The sequence below is a fragment of the Lycium barbarum genome, chromosome 5 (genome assembly GCF_019175385.1).
Source record: "Lycium barbarum isolate Lr01 chromosome 5, ASM1917538v2, whole genome shotgun sequence".
Taxonomy (NCBI): Eukaryota; Viridiplantae; Streptophyta; class Magnoliopsida; order Solanales; family Solanaceae; genus Lycium; species Lycium barbarum.
This window is the reverse complement of record NC_083341.1, coordinates 78,859,771-78,880,432: the sequence shown is the minus strand read 5'-3', so window position 1 is coordinate 78,880,432 and position 20,662 is coordinate 78,859,771. Positions and strand designations below refer to the sequence as shown.

At 38.3% G+C, this 20,662-nt stretch overlaps 1 protein-coding gene across 1 annotated transcript; it reads left to right on the top strand.

Annotated features, from left to right (window-relative positions):
• Positions 1-11,233: 11,233 nt before the first annotated feature.
• Positions 11,234-11,710, top strand: LOC132639501 (uncharacterized). Its single transcript, XM_060355947.1, has one exon. The coding sequence runs from the start codon at positions 11,234-11,236 to the stop codon at positions 11,708-11,710; it is 477 nt and encodes a 158-aa protein (XP_060211930.1).
• Positions 11,711-20,662: the final 8,952 nt, after the last annotated feature.

Genomic DNA, 20,662 nt, shown 5'->3' with positions numbered 1-20,662 from the left:
ACTACTCGGCTAAGTGCAATACTACCATTCTATTCATAAGTCACAACTTTTTGTGAACCTTTAAATCATGAAATGATGCCCTCGTCAAGTAGAAGATGAAAACTTTTTAATAGAACTCCTTCATCATGTCAGAGACTTCTCTCTTATTGTTAAATCAATGAAAACCTTTAGTCACAATAAAATATTTAAAAGAATGCGTATGAACACGTCGACTTACATAGCCGCTTTACACAACTGCCGACATCTCGACGCACTATCCCAAGGACACTGTCTGCAAAAGCCTCTAACAAGGACCAAGTTACCATAACATAAGTTCAGACAGGGCACCAACATACTCGTAATGCATCTGACTCGAGGACATACATAAGTACTCTGAATCAGCAACCCTTCGAATAGAAGTGGAGTTCACCAATCCAGCTGATAGCCCGGGAACATCCTATGGAAAGTGTCCTTTACTCTACTATTTGCACCCATGTGGCATGAAACAAAGCGCCCCCAAGCAAAGGGATGTCAGTACGAATAATGTACCGAGTATGTAAGGCAAACCTGAAACAATATATCTCGACTCGAATGATAAAAGAGTAACAGACTTAATCTGTACCTGTAATCAACACTGCGAATCATGTACGTGCATATGAACTTTTAATGCATCATGTGTATATATATATATATATATATATATATATACACACACACACACATATAATGCATGCCTTCGCCCTGCTCGCTGCCCCTTCGGGCATAATAACATAATGGCCCCTTCCGGCAGCCCCTTCGGGCATCATAATCATCGTATACCAGCTGATCAGGTGGTTCGAGTATATAACGCCTTAGCCCTTTTCCCCTTCCCCATGAAATGATGTCGTACGTGTATGTAAATATGCAAATGCATGAAAATCTTTGGAAACCATCAAAAGACTCCCTTCGGAGCAACTTTAGTTCAAAACGGGAACTTCTTCCCTTTTCTTAAAAATGGGAACTTCTTCCCCTTTCTTAAAAATGGGAACTTCTTCCCCTTTTCATTTGTCTCCTTCGAGACTCAAAAATCAAATGTGAAATGCATAGGTATAAGGAAACCTTATGACTGTCCCCTTCAGGAATTAGACATCGTTATGAAATCATACAACTTATGAGTGCCCCTTCGGGCTTAAGAAGTCAAGGAACTCAGGATATCCTACATCTAGGAGTGGATTCATTATGGATATCATTACGCTTCGCGCTTGTCATAGATCATGCCAAAAAGAACGAAAGGATAGCCTTAAGATACCTGGATAATCTCCTTCTCAACCACAATAAAGCTTAACATAATCCTCTTGTGTCTACAACAAGTGAAATGATACTGTCATCAACAAACAGTGTCGCAACTATTATATCTTGCTAATGTTATAACCTTCGAAAAATTGGGCAGCACCTCCCCTATTTATACTACATCCCAAAGACCACTAAGGGTCATCAAACAGCCCAGCAACAACAACAACAGTCAACAATAGCAATAACTACAATATAATCCAATATAACCCTCTTTGATTACTTTAAGAATCATATCGAGCGACAAGCTCGTTTAACGAATAACAAACGTCATCCAAACCCAACTCTCCTATCATAATTCAGTCTGCACCCTGCATAAAAATATGCATATATTTACCATATCATATTTAGCTCAAAATAACCTTAAATGTATTCCAAAACAATCCATGCTCCTACGCCTCATCCTTTACTTTCTGTCCGTAGATTTCATATATTTTGTTCTCCATTTTTCCAACTAACATATGAATATTCCCAATAATCATAGGGACAATACATTCAGGTTATAATCCACAACTTACAACCATTAGAAGTCATATTTAAACATTCAAAACAGCCCCTACAAAACAGTGGCTTAACTTAACATATTTTGATGTAGTCTTGCGGTGTTTAGCCTTAAACAACTTTATCAACATCAATTTAAGCTAACACACGACCAAATGGGTTTTATACATACCTTAAGCAGTGCATACAACCCATGAATCATGGCTGCCTCAGTTCCACTTTACCCCCAATCACTAGACAACACCATAGGTTTGCTACTCTTGTAGTCTCTAACTTTCTTGATGGAAGATTGGGTTGTTTTTACTTGATTTGAGGTGAAATTTCGTGGGTGGAGGTTGGGGAAATATTCTAGAGGGTTGGGGAAATCTTCTAGAGGTGTTTGGATGAAAAATAAGGGGTGAAACCCCTCTTTTAAGTTCTAGAGTCGGTTCGGTACTGTAGCATCCGGTTACTGTATCAGCACGGCCACTGTAGCAAAGCGGTTACTGTAGCACGCATTTCTGCTCTGTCAACCTAACTTGTAACGTCCATAATTCTCTACTCCAATGTCGTATCGATGAGTGGTTTATTGCTTTGGAAAGTAGACTCGACGAACTTCATTTTAGGCTTTTGAACCACTTTACAACTCCTAATATACTAGGAGATATACCCGTCCAAAGTTGACCCAATAATTTTGTCTAAAATTCTACTAATTTTTTCCAAATTTTCGACAACTTATTTTCTTCGATTTGCTTGATCCCGGAATCTCCTTAGACTTTCCATAGATGATATTTATCATTTATTATACTTGATGAGAGTCATTTCCTTTGGTTCCAAGGTTGTCCTTCCCGATTACGACTTTCAAGATCATAATTCATCCTTTACTTATACAATATACTCAATAATGCTTCGTTCCTCATAATCCAAAGTTGTTTTACTTCGCCATAGCTCGACATACTTACGTTCAAATTTAATAAGTGCTTCTCCAAAATTACGGGCTGTAACAATTTTCCCCCAAGAATCACCTTGAAATGCTCCCAATAATACTAAAGTCGAATAATAAAGAATGAGGGACTTAGGGCTTTTAATACTCATTTAATGAATGTATCTGCCTGATGCCCGATGCCCGATGCTCGCTCCTACGACAACGAGACCGCTGCGGCGGTCTCGCTTCGACGCTCACTCAGACTGCTGCTGTGGTCAGCTACTATATGCACTAGCCACTTCTACAGCATGGCCACCGCTATAGCGGGGCACCAGAACTAGAAAACTCCCCAAAAATCAAAATCTCAATCCAAACTCCCGACTATCACCCGAGGCCATCTGCTCACATACCACATATGTAGACACACATAAAAACACGCTAGGAATGCACTCATAGCCTCGGAATTCCCAACGGAGGTCTCGGTGACTGAGTCAAGCCCCGATAACTCAACATTAACTTCCCAACCTAAGTCCCAAAATGCACCCGAGTGTATTGAGAACCGCACCGAATATATGCACATATTCTAAAAGACCCTCTGGACCTCTCGGAATCGAAGAATTCTCGAAAAAGGTCCGTTATCCAAAAGTCATCTATGAGTCAAATGGTTTTCACTTAAAAGCCAAATTTTCCCAAAACGTACCCAAATCAAGTCTGATGACCTCGAAAAGCGTGCCAACGGCCCTCGCTGTTCAAATATAAGCTAATAAAGCTAGAAAAGGGATCAAAAGTGTAGGAAACGTAAATAGCGACCGAACGAGTTATTACATCAGATACAAATTAAACAATCACTCATCCTCGAGCGAAAAGGAAGAGGGGACGGGAAAGTACCTGAATCGGCAAATAACTGAGGATATCGGTTGCGCATGTCAGACTTTTCTTATAGGGAAGATTCTCATCGAACAAAACTGAATTCCTGTGAATGATATAGAAACTATCAGAATGGTACTTCCTCAACATAGGAACATGGAAAATCGGATGAACATCTGAACCAGCCTGGTGAAAACTAACTTATAAAGCACAGGATCAATACAACTGATAGTCTCAAATAGGCCAATACACCTCGGGCTCACTTGCCCTTCTTCCCCAAATCACATGACAACTTACATGGGTGTAATCTTTAGAAGAACCTGCGCACTCACTTAATTAGTCACAACTCTTTAAACTTAGTTCAAGATCCAACTCTCGTATCTCCGTATTCAAATTTCCTTCATAATTGATCCTCAATAAACGAATGGTAAAACCACAACTCTGAACACGATCAGTAGGCCCCACAAACACTTTCCCAAAGCCATGCAATCCTTTGAAACATGGCACAACCCTAGTCCATTCTGACCCGACAAAATACTCTGATTCCGCTAACTCTTTCTCCCACATCTGCTAAAGCCGTTACTCGCACCGCGATTCCTTAGAAACACATAAACACACACCACAAGCCCAAAACTATGACTTACTCTTGCTTGAAATGAACCTGGCTGCATCTGAGAATTCTATGCAATCCTATCAAAACTGATCTTACTCACAGCCAACATGGCTAGTTCCAAGTCTTTTAACCCTCAAATCATAATACAGGAACATACCACTGAATACCTTACCAACTAAGCCTGTAGGAAACCATTGGATCACTCTAAAGACATATCACAACCATAGCACCTACTCAATCATTATCAATCCCATTGTAACCATATAGTACCCGAATAACTGATCTCAGTAACAATATCTTCAAATTCACTTGTAAACCCTGATAAAACTCGGTAAACCTTCCATACGTCATATCTGAATCGAAACTCATCGAATCCTTACAGGTGTTTTACTAGAAACCCAGAGATCCTTTTGGGAAGATAAACATAGCCCAGAATGAATGTACCACCCTTGAATACCCCTAATAGTCACTTGAACTGACTCCAATTTTCCGAAACCAACCACAGTCTTATCGCCCATCTGTGGTGGCCAATTCTAATCCTTTCCTCACGCATAACAAATCATGTCTATCGCTCTCGACTCCCAAAAGCTGAATCATAACCAATTTGTCCACTGAGTACCGAAGAACCAAATCTTGTGAATGCAACTTCGAGCTTCTTAACCTTACCCAATACGTACATCGGATACAATCCGAACCTTTCGATGCTAAAAACCTATTGTCTCATATAACAACCTTTTAACCTACATGGAAATACCTCGACAACCCATAACATTTTCGAAAGTATCAGACCTCGCAACCTCTGGTGCCAACTCAGCATAACCATTCCCAAGTCCTTAATATCCAAAATGCTCACCCAAGCTGTTCAGTCAATATTACTAGCAACATAATACAGTACCACGAATATGGTCTCATCTCGGAAATATAACTCTACCCTTAACATGTCGGTTACCTGAAATATGCATCTCACTAGTCGCTGATCATGAACCTAACAGAACTCTATCATATCACATAGTCCATTCCTCTAGATTTCTTTCTTAAGCTCAAGCAGCAACAATCACACCTCATCTGAATCTACAAGACAATGACGCCACCATCTAAATAGACTCAAGTAACCCAAGATATACCTTATTCTTGCTGACTCTTGATCAACTATACCTTTTATCGACTCGTCAATTTCCTAATTTCTAATCACTTCACGATCATCGATACCATAATCAATCCTCAAATCCACTCCATCGAATACCACATAATCATAAACCTTGTAAGCTATCCAAATTAATCCTGGAGATAGGATCGTACCACACACTCTGCACATTAGAGTTTCCTTAATGCTTTAACACTCTAAGTTGAACACTCTCTAAATTCGTCGTATCACATAACAGTCTTACTAATATCCTCATCTTTCTCACTGAAGCGTCCTTGCCTGAATTGCCTTACTCACTTTCTGAATTGTTATTCCGAACTTAACTCATTGATCTACCATTTCAAGTACCATGTGTACGAATCCCTTAATCAAATCCTTAACATTACTAGGCCTCGAAGAATCACCTTTTATCTTAATTATCGCATCTGAACACCTCTAACCACTCGCACGCCAATCCTTTTTATTCAATCACATAAGCCGAGTAATAACACCATTAGTAGCAGGATCTAGTCAAATTTACACAATGAATACAAGGTTCCCAACATTAGTCCACCACTGACCTCTATTAGTCTATGACATAACCGAACATACAACTCATCCATAAACTCTCAAGACCTCTTTACACTGTATAATCACAAACAAGCTCTCACATCACTAACTCTTGCTTCAACGATTTCCTTTTTGCCCTTAACCTCGAAGACAACAATCAACCTCATCAGTCACACCCCGTACTGTACGTCATGATATAATGTTCTAGCAATCCAAACACGACTCAAGTACCCATATTACCTCCCCTCAAGTCTTACGAACCTTAATCCCCTAAACTCGATAGCAAGATGCCTCATTGCAATCCTTCAGTTCCCATATTTCATTTCAAATCTCTTTATCACTATCAATCAATAAACACTCAAATACATCTGATCCTCTAAACTAATCATCTATCTTAGCCAAACGAAGCACAAAACAATATCCATGTTTCTCCTTAAATCTAAGTGAAACAACCAGTAACTCCTCAATTCATTGACTCATCGCATTCGCCTGTAATTGAAGTCATTTATATTAGTCGATTACTTGCTCCTCAAAGGTCTACAACCCAATCAAATTTACCGATCAAACGATGTGGCCATAGCATTCACTTAATAACAAAGTAGTCCTTTAACATCAATGAGCTTATATCAAGAATGAACTTTAGTACCATATTCCCGAGATATCACGTGAACCTGTAAGTACGACTGTTACCAAACCATGCCTAATTATTTCTACAAGATTCAATACTTCATGATAACCATAGCTTAGGCGACCACTTCCATTGGTACCGTTCTGTCATGCCGAACCCTTTTTACCTTCCACAACCTAACACGAATTTCACCCTCGCATCAATTGCAACCTTATCCTGACAACCATGTCAGATAATAATTTTGTCTTGGCAAAATACATCAAATGCACCCTGAACTATACCCGAAAAGTTCAGTTCGCACTCCAACTAATCGGGTGACCTATTACCCCCTAACCTTGTTTGATGTGATATTATTACCACCCTAGAAGGTGACATGGCAAAGAGAGTGCATCACCTTCCTTAAGGTGTGTGAGAAGAAGAAAAAAGAATAGTAAAATGATTCAATTACACACATGGCACTATTTTATTGGTCGTTGTATAACTAAGTGTTCTTAATCTTCTTCTTAGTATATAGTAATTTCTAATGCATTAATTATGTCAGATTCCCTTTCTTATTTAATTGTGAGCCCCACTTTTTTAAAAACTTTTTCCCTTTTCCCTATTTTTGCGCCTTCTTCAACAGCAGTTGCCTTTCTCATGTTGCTTCACTTCATCTGCTTTGGAAGCATCTCTAGGCCTCTCCCTTGAAACTTTGAGAGAGGAATTTTATGGAAGAAAATTGAAAGGAGTGGAAAAGTTGAATACTTCCATCGAAAATTTCATGATATTTCTGCTTAAACTCATCGGAGAACCAACCGGAGAAGCCCATCAGGAAAATCATTGAAGAAGACAACGACTCTTAGAGGAAACCCCATGCTCTCTGTGCATAAAATTCGTGATTTTTTTGCCTAAATCGATCGAAAATCCATCGTAGAATACGATTAATCCCATAGGAAATCCATTATTCGGCACATAGAAAATCCCGATCTTCGAAGAAGAAAAACATTACAAATTGTGCGCAAAAGTGGCCAGACTTTCAAGCGCACTTCTCTTTAGGTCTGTAAGGATTTGGGGTTTAAACCTCAACTTCCCAATGTCATCTACCATGATTCCAAAATTAGCTTTGAGGACGACGATTCTCGGCTAGTGTGAAAAGTCAGGGGCGGAGAAGCCTCAACCACCCGATTGCCACGCCGTCGAGTCCATCACACTTATTTAGGGATTTTAAATTTTAATAGGTTAATTAATGTGAAAATATATGATTAATAAAAGGAAAGTTGTGAAAGGAAAAAAGAGAGTAAATAATTAAGAATTTAGTAGGCTTTTGACGGGGCGACGCGTGCAAACCACTGGCTTGCCATAAGATTGGGTTTCACCTTCTAGGATGGTAATAATATCACATTGAACAAGGTTAGGGAGGCAATAGGTCTCCCTATTAGTTGGAGTGTGAACTCGACTTTTTTAGTATAGTTTAGGGTGCATTCGTTGTATTTTTCCATTTTTTTCCTTCCCAATCTTACAAAAAGTACTCATGTCTAAGATGTTCTATGAAGTCTCACTTTGCTACACGGTTTTCACAAAAGTCTTACTTTATGTCCTTATTGTCAACTTCTTTTCTTTATTACACACGATCACAATACGTTTGCCCACATTCGATGGTCATCACCGAACTTACATTTGTTCTCACATACCGAAGTCTAATACTCTACCGTTGCTGAATCGTTGAACTACCATTAGTTCATCAGTGTCACACACACTATCATTAGGGCTTAACCAAGTTGAAGTCAAACTGATCATATCATTGAGCAACCCACTATTATTAAGCCATTAATGCACTTTGTCACTTCCGAGAAACCCAACGCTGAAACGCAGAGACCTGTAACCCTCTGAACTATCTTTACCATCTCTCACAAACTCCCATAATAAACGAGTCTAATCGCAACTCCGCACAACAACCGAGTCTAATCGCGACTCCACACAATCGAATCCTCTGATCATAACTAGAGACTAAACTGGATCACGCGTCCGAATCAAGATAACACATTTCGTACCATTCTACAACACGTCATAGGTCGACCATTCGCATAAGAATTCGAGGACGAGTTTCCACCCTCCGTGGGTAATTGAGATAAGCAAGTTCAGATACCAATTGGAATCTACTAGATAACAATTTGAATGAAGTCGCACGAAAGAATGAAAGAAAGTGAAGTTTGCTAAATGTCCTATAGCCTCTTATAGATAAGTACGGAGCTCAACATACTGATCCACGAGACTCTACTAGACACTCTCTTGTATTATAGACCAGGTAACCTAGGGTTCTAATACCAACTTGTCACGATCTAATTTCGCAAAGTCGCGCGGGCACCTACCTATCACACCTCGGTAGGCGAACCTTTAACCCAACATTCACAAACGCAGTATAAATAGCGAAACCAGATCAAGTAACAAGTCTAACATATGAATATATAATGAGTGCAGAAGTAAATCAAAAACCACCCCAGTATCGGGTCTGGTCATATAAGAGCATCTAACTAAAATCTATAAGTCTAGAAGTATAATAATACATCAATAGTCTCAATAATGTCTCAAAATAGCAAAGTAAGACATAATAGAAGAAGTGTCTTTGGGTAGCGAAGCGTGCACATGCTCACCCCAACAGACTCGAATCAACAGCCTCGAACTCTCAGCCACGAGGGCTAGACGTCGATCCCACCTGATACTCTGCATTCATAAAAGAATGCAACAAGTACAGGTCAGTACAAATAACACGTACTGAGGTATCACAGGCCGACTAATATTAGCTAACATATACCAAGACACTAAAGTAAGATAAACAGGTAAATCAACAAGGTATAAGTCAACACAAGCCAGTAACCAAGTACAAGTCATCACCTATGTTATAGCATCTAAACCCAACTATACCAAGTCTAGGTACATCCAATCCGAATCTGTATATCACAACTATATCACAAGAATATCATAAAAAGCCAAAGGTAATGTAGTAATGTATGAAATATGGATGCAATGCATATGCACCGATACACATGTACTCTGGCGATGGAACATCACATCTCGGCAGCACAACCTATGGGGGACCCGTTAAGTCCATGTACCATTCCTCACTATTCTGGCAAAGACCTCGGCAATCTCTACCAGTACTCATACCTTGATTTTGGGATAAACATCGGACATTGGTCCTCATGCCACTCTCATCCAACTCAGCCTAGCTCATAACAATGTTTCTTTGTATATCATCAATGTACCAATAATATATCATGAAGGATAAGAATGCGTGCAATGTATGGGTTCAATGTCAATAATCAAATCAATCTTAACAATACCACACATGGTCACACTAACAATAACAATAAAAAGGCTACACAATAAGCCACAATAGTATCCCAATCCTCGTCTCGAAACAACAAGAAGTAAGGTGCTACAATATCGTCATCAGGATATATCACTAGTCAACAATATCTACTTTCTCCACGTGGCAGCGAGCCACCAACAAATAGAACAAGATAACTCACAACACAACGGGATGGCTAGCCCCAAATCATATAACAAGGCCCAACCTAAGGCAATATCCAATCCAACTTCATACCCGAAGGTTTACATGCATTCTCATCTAAATATATGTTTCGCTAATCGAAGTCTCACCATAGGATAAATCGTAATCTACCTAGAAAGCCGAACAACAAAGTCTCTAACAATCACACCTTAATATTTCCTTTCCTTTGAGCCTCGTGATTAGGGTTGGGCATAAAATACCAAAAATTGAATTATCGAACCAAACCGGCTATTTCAATATTCGGTAATTCAATTTTTTTATTCGGTATTCGAGACTGAAATATAAAATTTAATATTTCAATTTCGGTTTTCGGTATTTACAATTATACCGTTAGGTAATTCGGTAAATACCGAATATCGAAATAAATACGAATAAAGTCTAAAGGAGTAAAGGCTCATTGTGAAAATTCCTAGTCCAGCCCAAATCACAAAAGCCTAAAGGAGTAAAAATCAATACTCATCCAGCAGTTCTCACTAAATCCCTAACACTATAACACAAAAGCTCCCCTAGTCTGGTATCACCTCGCCTCCAACTCTCTTTTTCTTCAATACCCATTTGTTCTTCAATTTCGACCCACACACAAAAAATCCCTAATCTGGTAATCCCTATCACCTCTACTCCAAGTCTCTTTTTCTTCAATTTCGTTGTATTCTAATCCCCAATCTTTCGTGGAGAAGATAAAGGAAGGTAATAGGATGATTTTATTTTGCCAACTATTACTGCTGGGATTTTAATTTAATTACTTACAGAATCTTATAAAATATTCACGACACATATGCGCTTTATGTATTGATTAAGTATCTTGAGATTTTGATTACCAGAAGGATATATCTTTTGTGAAATATTATAACCTTTTGAAACAATGTAATCTTTTAAAATTGATTGTTACTGTAATCATTTTTTTTAAAAAAAATTATATACCTTTTAACAGTATCTTTTTCAGGAGAAGTAGAAAGTAATAGGCTGATTTAGAAGTAGAAAGTAATAGGCTGATTTAGATACTGTGTCGCAATTTGTATCCTTTTCCTAATCATGTTGATTTAAAATACTTAATCCACTAATTGATTAGATATGTTCTCCTTTGTTGTTTGTTGAATTGTATGATAGAAATTATACTTAATCCCTTCCAATTTATGCTTTATAACATTTGTAATCTCTTCTATGTTTAGATGGAAGATGACGCAAGTCGAACAGCCAATGTCAGTGGAAGCGCACCTATTACTGAGTCTCTTTATTCAACACCGAAAGTGGAGAAAGATCCAATGAATGTGAAGAGGAAAGCTATACAACCAAGATCTTCTGCTTGGCCACATTATGATAAGCTCATAGAAGATGGAATTAATAAAGCAAAGTGCAAATATTGTGGTAAAGTTCTCTTAGCTGATCCAATTAGAAATGGAACAAGTGGACTGAATAAACATTTGAAAACTTTTCCTAAAAATACAAATAAGGTTGACACTTCCAATTCCAAGTACAAACAATCAAATTTAAACTTTCCATTAGAAGGCGAAAAGGGTGATGGGGCAACTTCGACTTTTGATCAAGAGGTATCTCGGAGGGCTTTAGTTGAGATGTTAATTCTTGATGAGCTTCCTTTTCGCTTTGTTGAAAAGGAAGGTTTTAAGAAGTTTATGACAAAAACCTAACCTTTATTCCGAGTTCCCTCCCGTAGAACAGCGACTAGGGATTGTTATGTAGTTTTTGGTGAAGAGAGACAAAACTTTATAAAGTATTTTAAAGAAACATCACCAAGAGTTTTTATAACCATAAACACATGGACTTCTATACAGAGAATAAATTATATGTGTTTGATAGTGCACTTTATTGATAGTGATTGGCTCTTGCATAAACAAATTTTAAACTTTCAGGTTGTCACTAGTCATAAGGGTGACGAAACAGCCCGTTGTATTAGTAAGTGTTTGCTTGATTAGAAATTGGAGAAAATAATCACTATAACTGTAGATAATGCTTCTTCTAATGATGTCATGGTGAAAGAGTTACACAAACAAATGGTTAATTAGGGATCTAACATGAAATGTGGTAACCATCTTCACGTGAGATGTATGGCTCACATTTTGAATCTTATTATGCAAGATCGCATGAAAGAAGTTGGTCCATCTATCAAACGTATTAGGCAAATGGTGAAATATGTTAGACAATCTGCCGCAAGGGTTAGAAAATTTGTGGAATATTGTGAACTAAAAAACATAGACAGTAAGAAGTCATTATGTTTAGATGTTTCGACCCGGTGGAATTCGACCTACTTGATGTTGGATGCCGCACAATATTTTGAGAGTGAATTTGATAGGTTTGAACTTGAAAATGGTGGATTGTCAACTTATCTTGCTACTCATGTTTGTGAAGATGGAAGTATTGCAGGTGTACTTGAAAGTGATGATTGGCAAAAGGTGAGAAACATGGTAATATTTCTTAAAAGGTTTTATGATCTAACTGAGAAGGTTTCAGGTTCACTTTATGTCACTTCTAATGGTCACTTTGAAGATATAATTGAGCTTCACAATCATTTAAGAGAGTGTATGGAAGACGATGATCCTTCTTTGGCAAAAATGGGAGAAAAAAAAATAGAAAAGTTTGTCAAGTATTAGGGTGCTCCTGAAAAAATGAATAAGGTGTTTTTTATTGCCTCTCTCTTAGATCGTCATAAAAAACTTGAGTATGTTGGCGACACACTTGAGGATATGTTTGGAGATGAAAAGGGGAGTGAAATAAAAGATGAAGTGGTGAATTACGTGAAATCTATGTTTGAAGAGTATGTAGAAAAATTCTCTAATGCATCTCGACGCACATCTTCTCTCTCTGATTCATCGGGTCAAACATCATATTGATCTAGCTATAGCACTAGCACAAAATCAACAAAAGTGAGAAATAGGATCCAAATGAAGAGGAACAAACAAAATGGTACAGGTTTGGGTGGTAAGTCGGAGTTGGAAAAGTATCGTAGTGAAGAACTAAAGCTGAATGATGATGATAATGATGATAAGGATAATTTTGATATCTTATCATGGTGGAAAGCTCATTCTCCTAGATATAAAATTCTTTCCGAGATGGCTCGTGATGTGTTGGCAATTCCTATTTCTAGTGTGGCATCGGAATGTGCATTTAGCACCGGGGGCCGTATTCTTGATTCATATAGGAATTATTTGACTCCGGAATTGGTGAAAGTTGTTATTTGTCTTCAAGATTGGCGTCGAAATGAGCCTTATCCCGTAAATGTTGAAGAAGCTTTTAATGATCTTATGAAACTTGAACTTGGTATGTTTTTCAGTTTTTGTATTTTGTTTTTATATTTTTTTACTTAGTTTAATTGTTGACACATCTTAAATTCTTTTTAGATATGGCTGATAGCTCAAAAGATTCCCTCGTTCTTGATTTGTAATCGCAAGATGCCTCAAGTAATCTGTTAATGAATTGTTAGTTTAAGTGGAATTGAACAAAGTAGCTTTAATTTCGATGGCTTGTTCATTATAATGAACTTGGCTGTTTCAATGCCTCTTTACTGCCTAACTAGTTGGAAGCTTAGTCGTTGTTCGTGCGTTTATACGCCAAGGAGTCTGGTTAATTTGTTTGGATTGTTGTTTGTTTCTGTGGTCTCGAGCTTTGGACAAACCTTAAATTGAGTATTAGATTGAATAGAATGTTCACATAGCTAAAACCTAACTAGTTTTAGATGGTGACATTTTTCTATGTTAATGTTGGTAATAGCTCACTAATCTAATGAGTGGTAAAATGCAATTTGAGTACTTTTTTTACCAAGATTGTTGAGCATTTTCCATTTGACTTGACCAACTGAGGTGCCCTTTAGCTTGGAACATATTGAAACTTATGTTGCTTGTATTTCTTTGCTGCAGGTTTTATTGTAGGTCGATTGGCTAATGTTTCAAATACAGAAACAAGCATTAGGTAGTTTTTTGAATTTTCATCACCATTTAGTTCTTAAAGATTTTATTTAGTTTTATGGATTTGTGTTGCTGGACTTTTGACCCTGTTTTTCTTTTTTGCTTCTTACTTGGCAGGGCGTGGTTTAACTTCCATGAAGAAGTTTTCTTCCTCTTCTTATTTCCACCGATCATATTATATCCACATTTAGATTCTTTCCTGCAGATAATTATTTTTGTTCCATGTACGGTGGTTAAATATTCAGTTTCTTTTCTTTTCCTTGACCTTCTTTGCTTACTCAGTCAGGATTTAGTCTATCACCTGTAAGTTTTCTTCTCTTGGTACTTACTCGGTACGCAACCTGTTTTTGGTTTTTGTATTGCTAACAGTATGGCTTTACTGATGCTGTAAGCAGAACTGTTCTTTTCAAACTTTGGAGCAATTATCACTTTTGCTATTTTGGGAACTTTCATTGCTTCTTTTGTTACTGGCATTCTAGTGTAGAGAAGCAACAAAAAAAGTAGGATTTGCAACCAAACATTATTAGGATGTAGAAAGTCATGAATATACACAAAGCACAACTATATTAGTTCTCTTGACTTCAAATTTCAAGCGATAAATTTAACTTTGAGTTTGTAAAAAAGAATTTGTACAACTATTTGATAGTGTGGCACTGCTTATTGGATGCTGATGAGGAAGCTAACTGGATAATGATGCTAACTTGACAGTTAGGTGGTGATGGCTCATTGCCTCTTTACTGCCTCACTAACTATAACCAGATTGCATCTAATTAGCTCGGTTTAGCAGTAAGCTTGTATATTGAAAATATCTCTTGCACATGATGAATGAATGCAGCTACTAGCAAAAAAATGGTATTACCGAATACCGTACCGAACCGAAATTTGATTTACCGAGTACCGAATTACCGAATCGAAGTTTGAAAGTTCGGTATTTGGTATATACTTTCAATTACAAATTACCGAATTACGGAACCCGAACATTAAAAATACCGAACCGAATACCAAACGCCTAGCCCTACTCGTGATAATAGAAGTCTAATCATATCTGAAATATGCAATTAGAATAAAAAAGAACATCAATTAACCCTTAATTCTATTCAAAACCCGAATCTCAACCTATGGAATGAGTTTTATAAACTAGGAAGATGGAATTTTGATCCTATAGGTCCCAACAAGAAATTAAGGTCCTAGATGATCAATTCCCATCAATAATAAGCTAGAAGAACTAACAAAATACTCAAATTCGAATTCTTGGCAAAACCCCCAAATTTGGGTATGAACTCTAACTTTGAATCCCATAAATTTAGCCACTAATTAGGAAGAAATAAAGCAATAATAGACTTTAGTCATCAATTTCATGCTTAATGAAGCTAACCCAATCAATAAATCATGATTACAAAGCCTAGAAAGAACAACTCGTTGAACCCTCTTTTAATTCTTAAACTCTTAGTGAACTAGTATGATAATGGAATCCTAAGGTGATTATGGAAATTGGAATAGCAAAGAAGATAGAAGGACTTACCACAAAGATTTTCCCCCAAGAATTACCTTGAAATACTCCCAATAATACTAAAGTCAAAATAATAAAGAATGAGGGACTTAGGGCTTTTAATACTCAATTAATGAATGTATCTGCCCGATGCCCGCTCCTGCGACAACGAGACCGCTGCGGCGTTCCGGCTTGGACACTCACTCAAACCGCTGCTGCTGTCAACTACCATATGCACTAGCTGCTTCCGCGGCATGGCCACCGCTCTAGCGGTGCCACTGCTGCGATACTAGTGCTGCTATAACGGGGCACCAGAACCAGAAAACTCCCCAAAAATCACAATCTCAACCCAAAATCCTGACTATAACCTGAGGTCATCGGCTCACATACCACATATGTAGACACACATAAAAACATGTTACGAACACACTCGTAGCCTCGGAATTCCCAATGGAGGTCTCGGTGACTGAGTCAACCCCCGATACCTCAACATCAACTTCCCAACCCAAGTCCCGAAATGAACCCGAGTGCATTGGGAACCAAACTGAATATACACACAAGTTCTAAAAGACCCTCCGGACCTCATAGAATTTACGGATTCTCCAAAAAGGTCCGTTTACCCAAAAGTCAACTATGAGTCAAATGATTTTTACTTAAAATCCAAATTTCTCCAAAACTTACCCAAATCAAGCCCGATGACCCCGGGAAGCATACCAATGGCCCCCGCGGTTAAATTATGAGCTAATAAAGCTCGAAAAGGGAACAAAAGGGTTGGAAACACAATAACAACCGAACGGATCGTAAGACTTATCCTCTTCATAACAACAAAAACCCTAAATTAGGTCCTTGGAGATCTCCTTTGGAACTTCTCCCAAAACTTTTTCAGCAATGTCTTTTGTTCCTTTGTTAATGCAAACTCCTGCCAATCCTTCGTCTCCATCCCATTCTTTGCCACCATCTCCAACGATAGCTTTTAGTCCCAGTGAAGAGCTTGATTTTCTTGCCGCTGACATTCTCTCCGCTGGCTTCAAGTACCAAAACGATTGTAAGGTTTCAAACCATCTTGAATTCGTAGAGAGCTTCGAATCATTTGTTGATGTTGCCACTATCCCCAAGGTTTGGGATGATTGTAACTTGGATGCTGATATCGACGTCGTCCAAGCTAGCCATGGGACAAGAATCAACCATCATGTCGCAGGTTACTCCCTGGTTTACATATACCCTTTTGCAATTGGTTATTCTTTCCCCATTCCTCAGTTAATAGAGGATTGTTGTCGCCGTTATCGAATTTGTGTCGGGCAAGTTGCTCCGTAAGTTTGGAGATTGGTGCATTGTATCAATCTTTTCGCCAACATTGTCATGACCCGACTAGAGGGGCATGACGGGTACCCGGAGCTGGCTACTGAGCACCACTCATTATGCTAGTCATCATACTCATCCTGGACACATATAATCTCCAAGGCAATACATGAATATGCATAAGCCCTCGCAGAAACAAAAATAATGTGCAAGGATATACACTGATATATTTGTGAGATAACAACTACCCACGCATACGTATCTATGAGCCTCTACTAGAGTGCTGAGACATAAGGACGGGACAGGACCCCGTCATGCCCAAGTATATATACACAAAAGAATACATTAATAACTGAGACCTCCGGAATAATGGAGTGCCTCTGTGCAGCTGCTGATAGACCTCTGTGAATTGGGCCGCCTCCCTGTCTGCCTGTGGGCATGAACACATCGTCCAAAAAGAAAGGACATCAGTACGAATAATGTACTGAGTATGTAAGGCATGTTCAATAATAAAATGTCGAAGAGATAAGAGAATAGTAAGTAAGGAAACAACCTGCAACTGAGTGTCACTCAAAACAGAGTAATACATGTTAACTTACATCATAAACAATATCACGTCAAATATGCATATATAAGCTTCCCGACCATATAGGTACGGTCTGATCATCATTAGCCTGCGTCCAGACCTCCCGCGTCTGGGGTGACCATCTCATGTCGCCCATTAGTGGTGTCTGCCCATGCCATCTAGACATGGTGTATATGTCGCCCGTCTTAGCGGTGTCTACCCAGCCATACAGGCACGGTGTAAGCTAATCATCATATACTTAACATAAAGCATACATTAGAACTCAAGTACAAATTATAACTCTATCGAGGTGACGTAAGGTCGAGGACCCCCGATTCCATTATAGAGTAGTCATGATCGTCATGCCTCACCTTGAAGGAACTAGCATTATAAGGTGAGTCTAGCAACAATGAATAACATCAAGAAACCATTAGCTTCATTGGAATATCGTATCATAAGCTTTGGAATCTCTAGACTTAGACTCATCATCATCATTGTCATATTCACAACGTATTTCTTATCTTTATTTCATGAGAAGCTTTTAATAATCAAAGACTCATAGTTTCCGGAATATGAGAAAATCATGGAAAGTCAAAGGAAGTCATATTATAAGAGGCATGCCTTAGAAAAAGAAGGGACTAGCCTCACATACCTATACGTTTCTCCTACTTTATCAATCCAACACTCCCCTCCAATGTTCACGATTCTACATTCAAGAGAATTCGTACTAAGATTAGATAATCGAAAACATACTTAAGCTTAAGCTAATGCTAACAAAAATTGGGCAGCATCTCCTTTGTTTCTAAAACTTTCTCCATATAATATAACAACTCCCAAACATCAACAACACACCTACAATATCATAATCGATAAACGTTGTTAAGTTAGTCATTATTCAATTCTCAAAGTTTCCTCTCAAAGTCATCTATAACTATGGCCATAATACAACACCACGTTCATCCTCATATAATGCTTCTCCAACATCCTTAATACCATTCATAACAAGATTATACTCATAACATCTCAAGAATTATGGTTGATGTCAAACTAATATTCAAGAATACCACTATTCTCATTTTTGTAACCCATTTCCTACTTCCTTCCATAATCTAAGTCTTTCAACCATTAAATACTCTTAATAACATGAAATAATCATAAAACTCACCTTTGATTGTGTAGGAATGGGCTTTTGATGAAGGTACTTTACTTGGAGAAAATCCTAGCTCCACTTCCAAAGAAATTTCTAGCTTCCATCATCCTTTATTAGCATTCTTGCATTTGATTCTACTAGTTTTGGTATTGGATCTTTGATTTTCCTTGAATTTATGTAAGTGAAATATGTGGAACCTTCTAGAGGTCTTGAGAGAAGTGGAAAAGTTGTAAGAATGAAAAATTAGAAGTGGGAACATATATTTATACTTGGAAAATACTCAACCCGACGGGAGTTATACGGACCCTTATACGGTCCGTATAATATTATATGGTCCGTATAAGTGGTCGTATTTCACTATCAGGGAAATTCCCTTTTCTGTAAGGTTATACGGACCGTATAAAGTTATACGGACCGTATACGTGGTCGTATAACTCCATTTTTCTAAAGTTAATCTCGTCGTTTCGTTTGATCTACAATCCTTATGGAACCTTCTTAGCAGTTGTTTAACACTTCATAACAATCTAAGGAGCGTTACAACTCTTCCTCAAGACATTATTAAATCAACATTAGCTCGGTACTTGCAAACCCCTTCCAGAACACGACTTATACCTTGCCTTCCTTAACGAACTTTCTTCTCTCGCCTCAAACGTCTTTGGAATCTTAATTAGAATCGCCAAGTAACCTTTCTTACTTGCAGGAACATCGCGTACATCTCACCCTGCATTAGTCTATGCACCACATGACGTCATGGAATTTTCTAAGGTGTAACACTCTTCTCCCCTTTAAAAACATTCGTCCTCGTATGTTAAGTGCTCGGAAATCCTACAGAAATTTCGCCAGAGTTTCCCCTGTAATATGGCGTTACCATCCTGTCACAACAACCCATAATAATAACGCCTCACAGGAATACAATACAAAGGCCAAAAAAATATGGCCACACATGACCAAAAGCACTGAAAGAAAGCATTACATACCTTATAATACTGATGTCTCATCTTGAATCTCTTCCGGGGGATGAAATAAGTGTGGGTACTTGGACTTCATGTTTTCTTCCGCTTCCCAAGTCATTTCCTCTCGATTATTGTTCCACCGGAAGACCTTAACTGAGGCTACCTACTTATTTCTAAGTTTCCGTACTTGCCTATATACTATAGTAATAGGTACCTCTTCATAAGCCAACCTTTCCGTAACTTGAACATAATCTACAGGCACGATTCTAGTACGATCTCCGACATACTTACGGAGCATTGATACATGGAAAACTGGATGGACTGATTCAAGTTCTCGGGGTAAGTCCAGTTCATAAGCTACTTGGCCTATTTTGCAGACAATCTTATAAGTTCCAATGTATCGAGGACTTAATTTTCCCTCCTTATCAAATCTCATCACCCCTTTCATCGGTGGTACCTTTAAGAATACCCAATCATCAACTTGGAATTCTAAGTTTCGCTGATGGTTGTCCGCATAAGGTTTCTGGCGACTTTGGGCTGTCAATAATCGATCTCGGATAACCTTGATATTTTTCACTGCTTGTTGAATCAACTTCGGTTCTATTAGTTGTACCTCTCCTACTTCAAACCACCCAATTAGCGATCTACACTTCCTTCCATATAGAGCTTCATACGGGGCCATCAGAATACTGGAATGATAGCTGTTGTTTTATGCAAAATCAATAAGAGGTAAGTGGTCATCCCAACCACCACTGAAATCTAGCACACATGCCCGTAACATATCTTCCAAGGTCTGAATAGTGCGTTCAGCTTATCCATCAGTTTGTGGATGAAACGCTGTGCTAAGCCTTACCTTAGTACCCAAACCTTCTTGGAAAGACTTCCAGAATTTATCTGTAAATTGTGCTCCTCTGTCAGTAATAATAGACACTGGGACACCATGAAGTTGCACTATCTCCTTAAGATACAACTTTGCATAATCTTCTGCCGAATATGTGGTTCTAACTGGAAGAAAATGAGCAGACTTCGTGTGTCTGTCCACGATTACCCACATGGAGTCATACTTGCATCGGGAATGAGGCAACCCTATAATGAAATCCATGTTAATCACTTCCCATTTCGAGGTTGGAATTTCCATGGCTTGCAACAATCCTCCTAGATTTTGATGCTCAATTTTCACTTGTTGGTAATTTGGACATTGAGCCACAAATTCTGCTATATCTTT

Excerpts from the sequence above, each read along its gene's own strand:
- LOC132639501 (XM_060355947.1), top strand. The coding sequence starts at position 11,234 with ATGGAAGATGACGCAAGTCGAACAGCCAATGTCAGTGGAAGCGCACCT.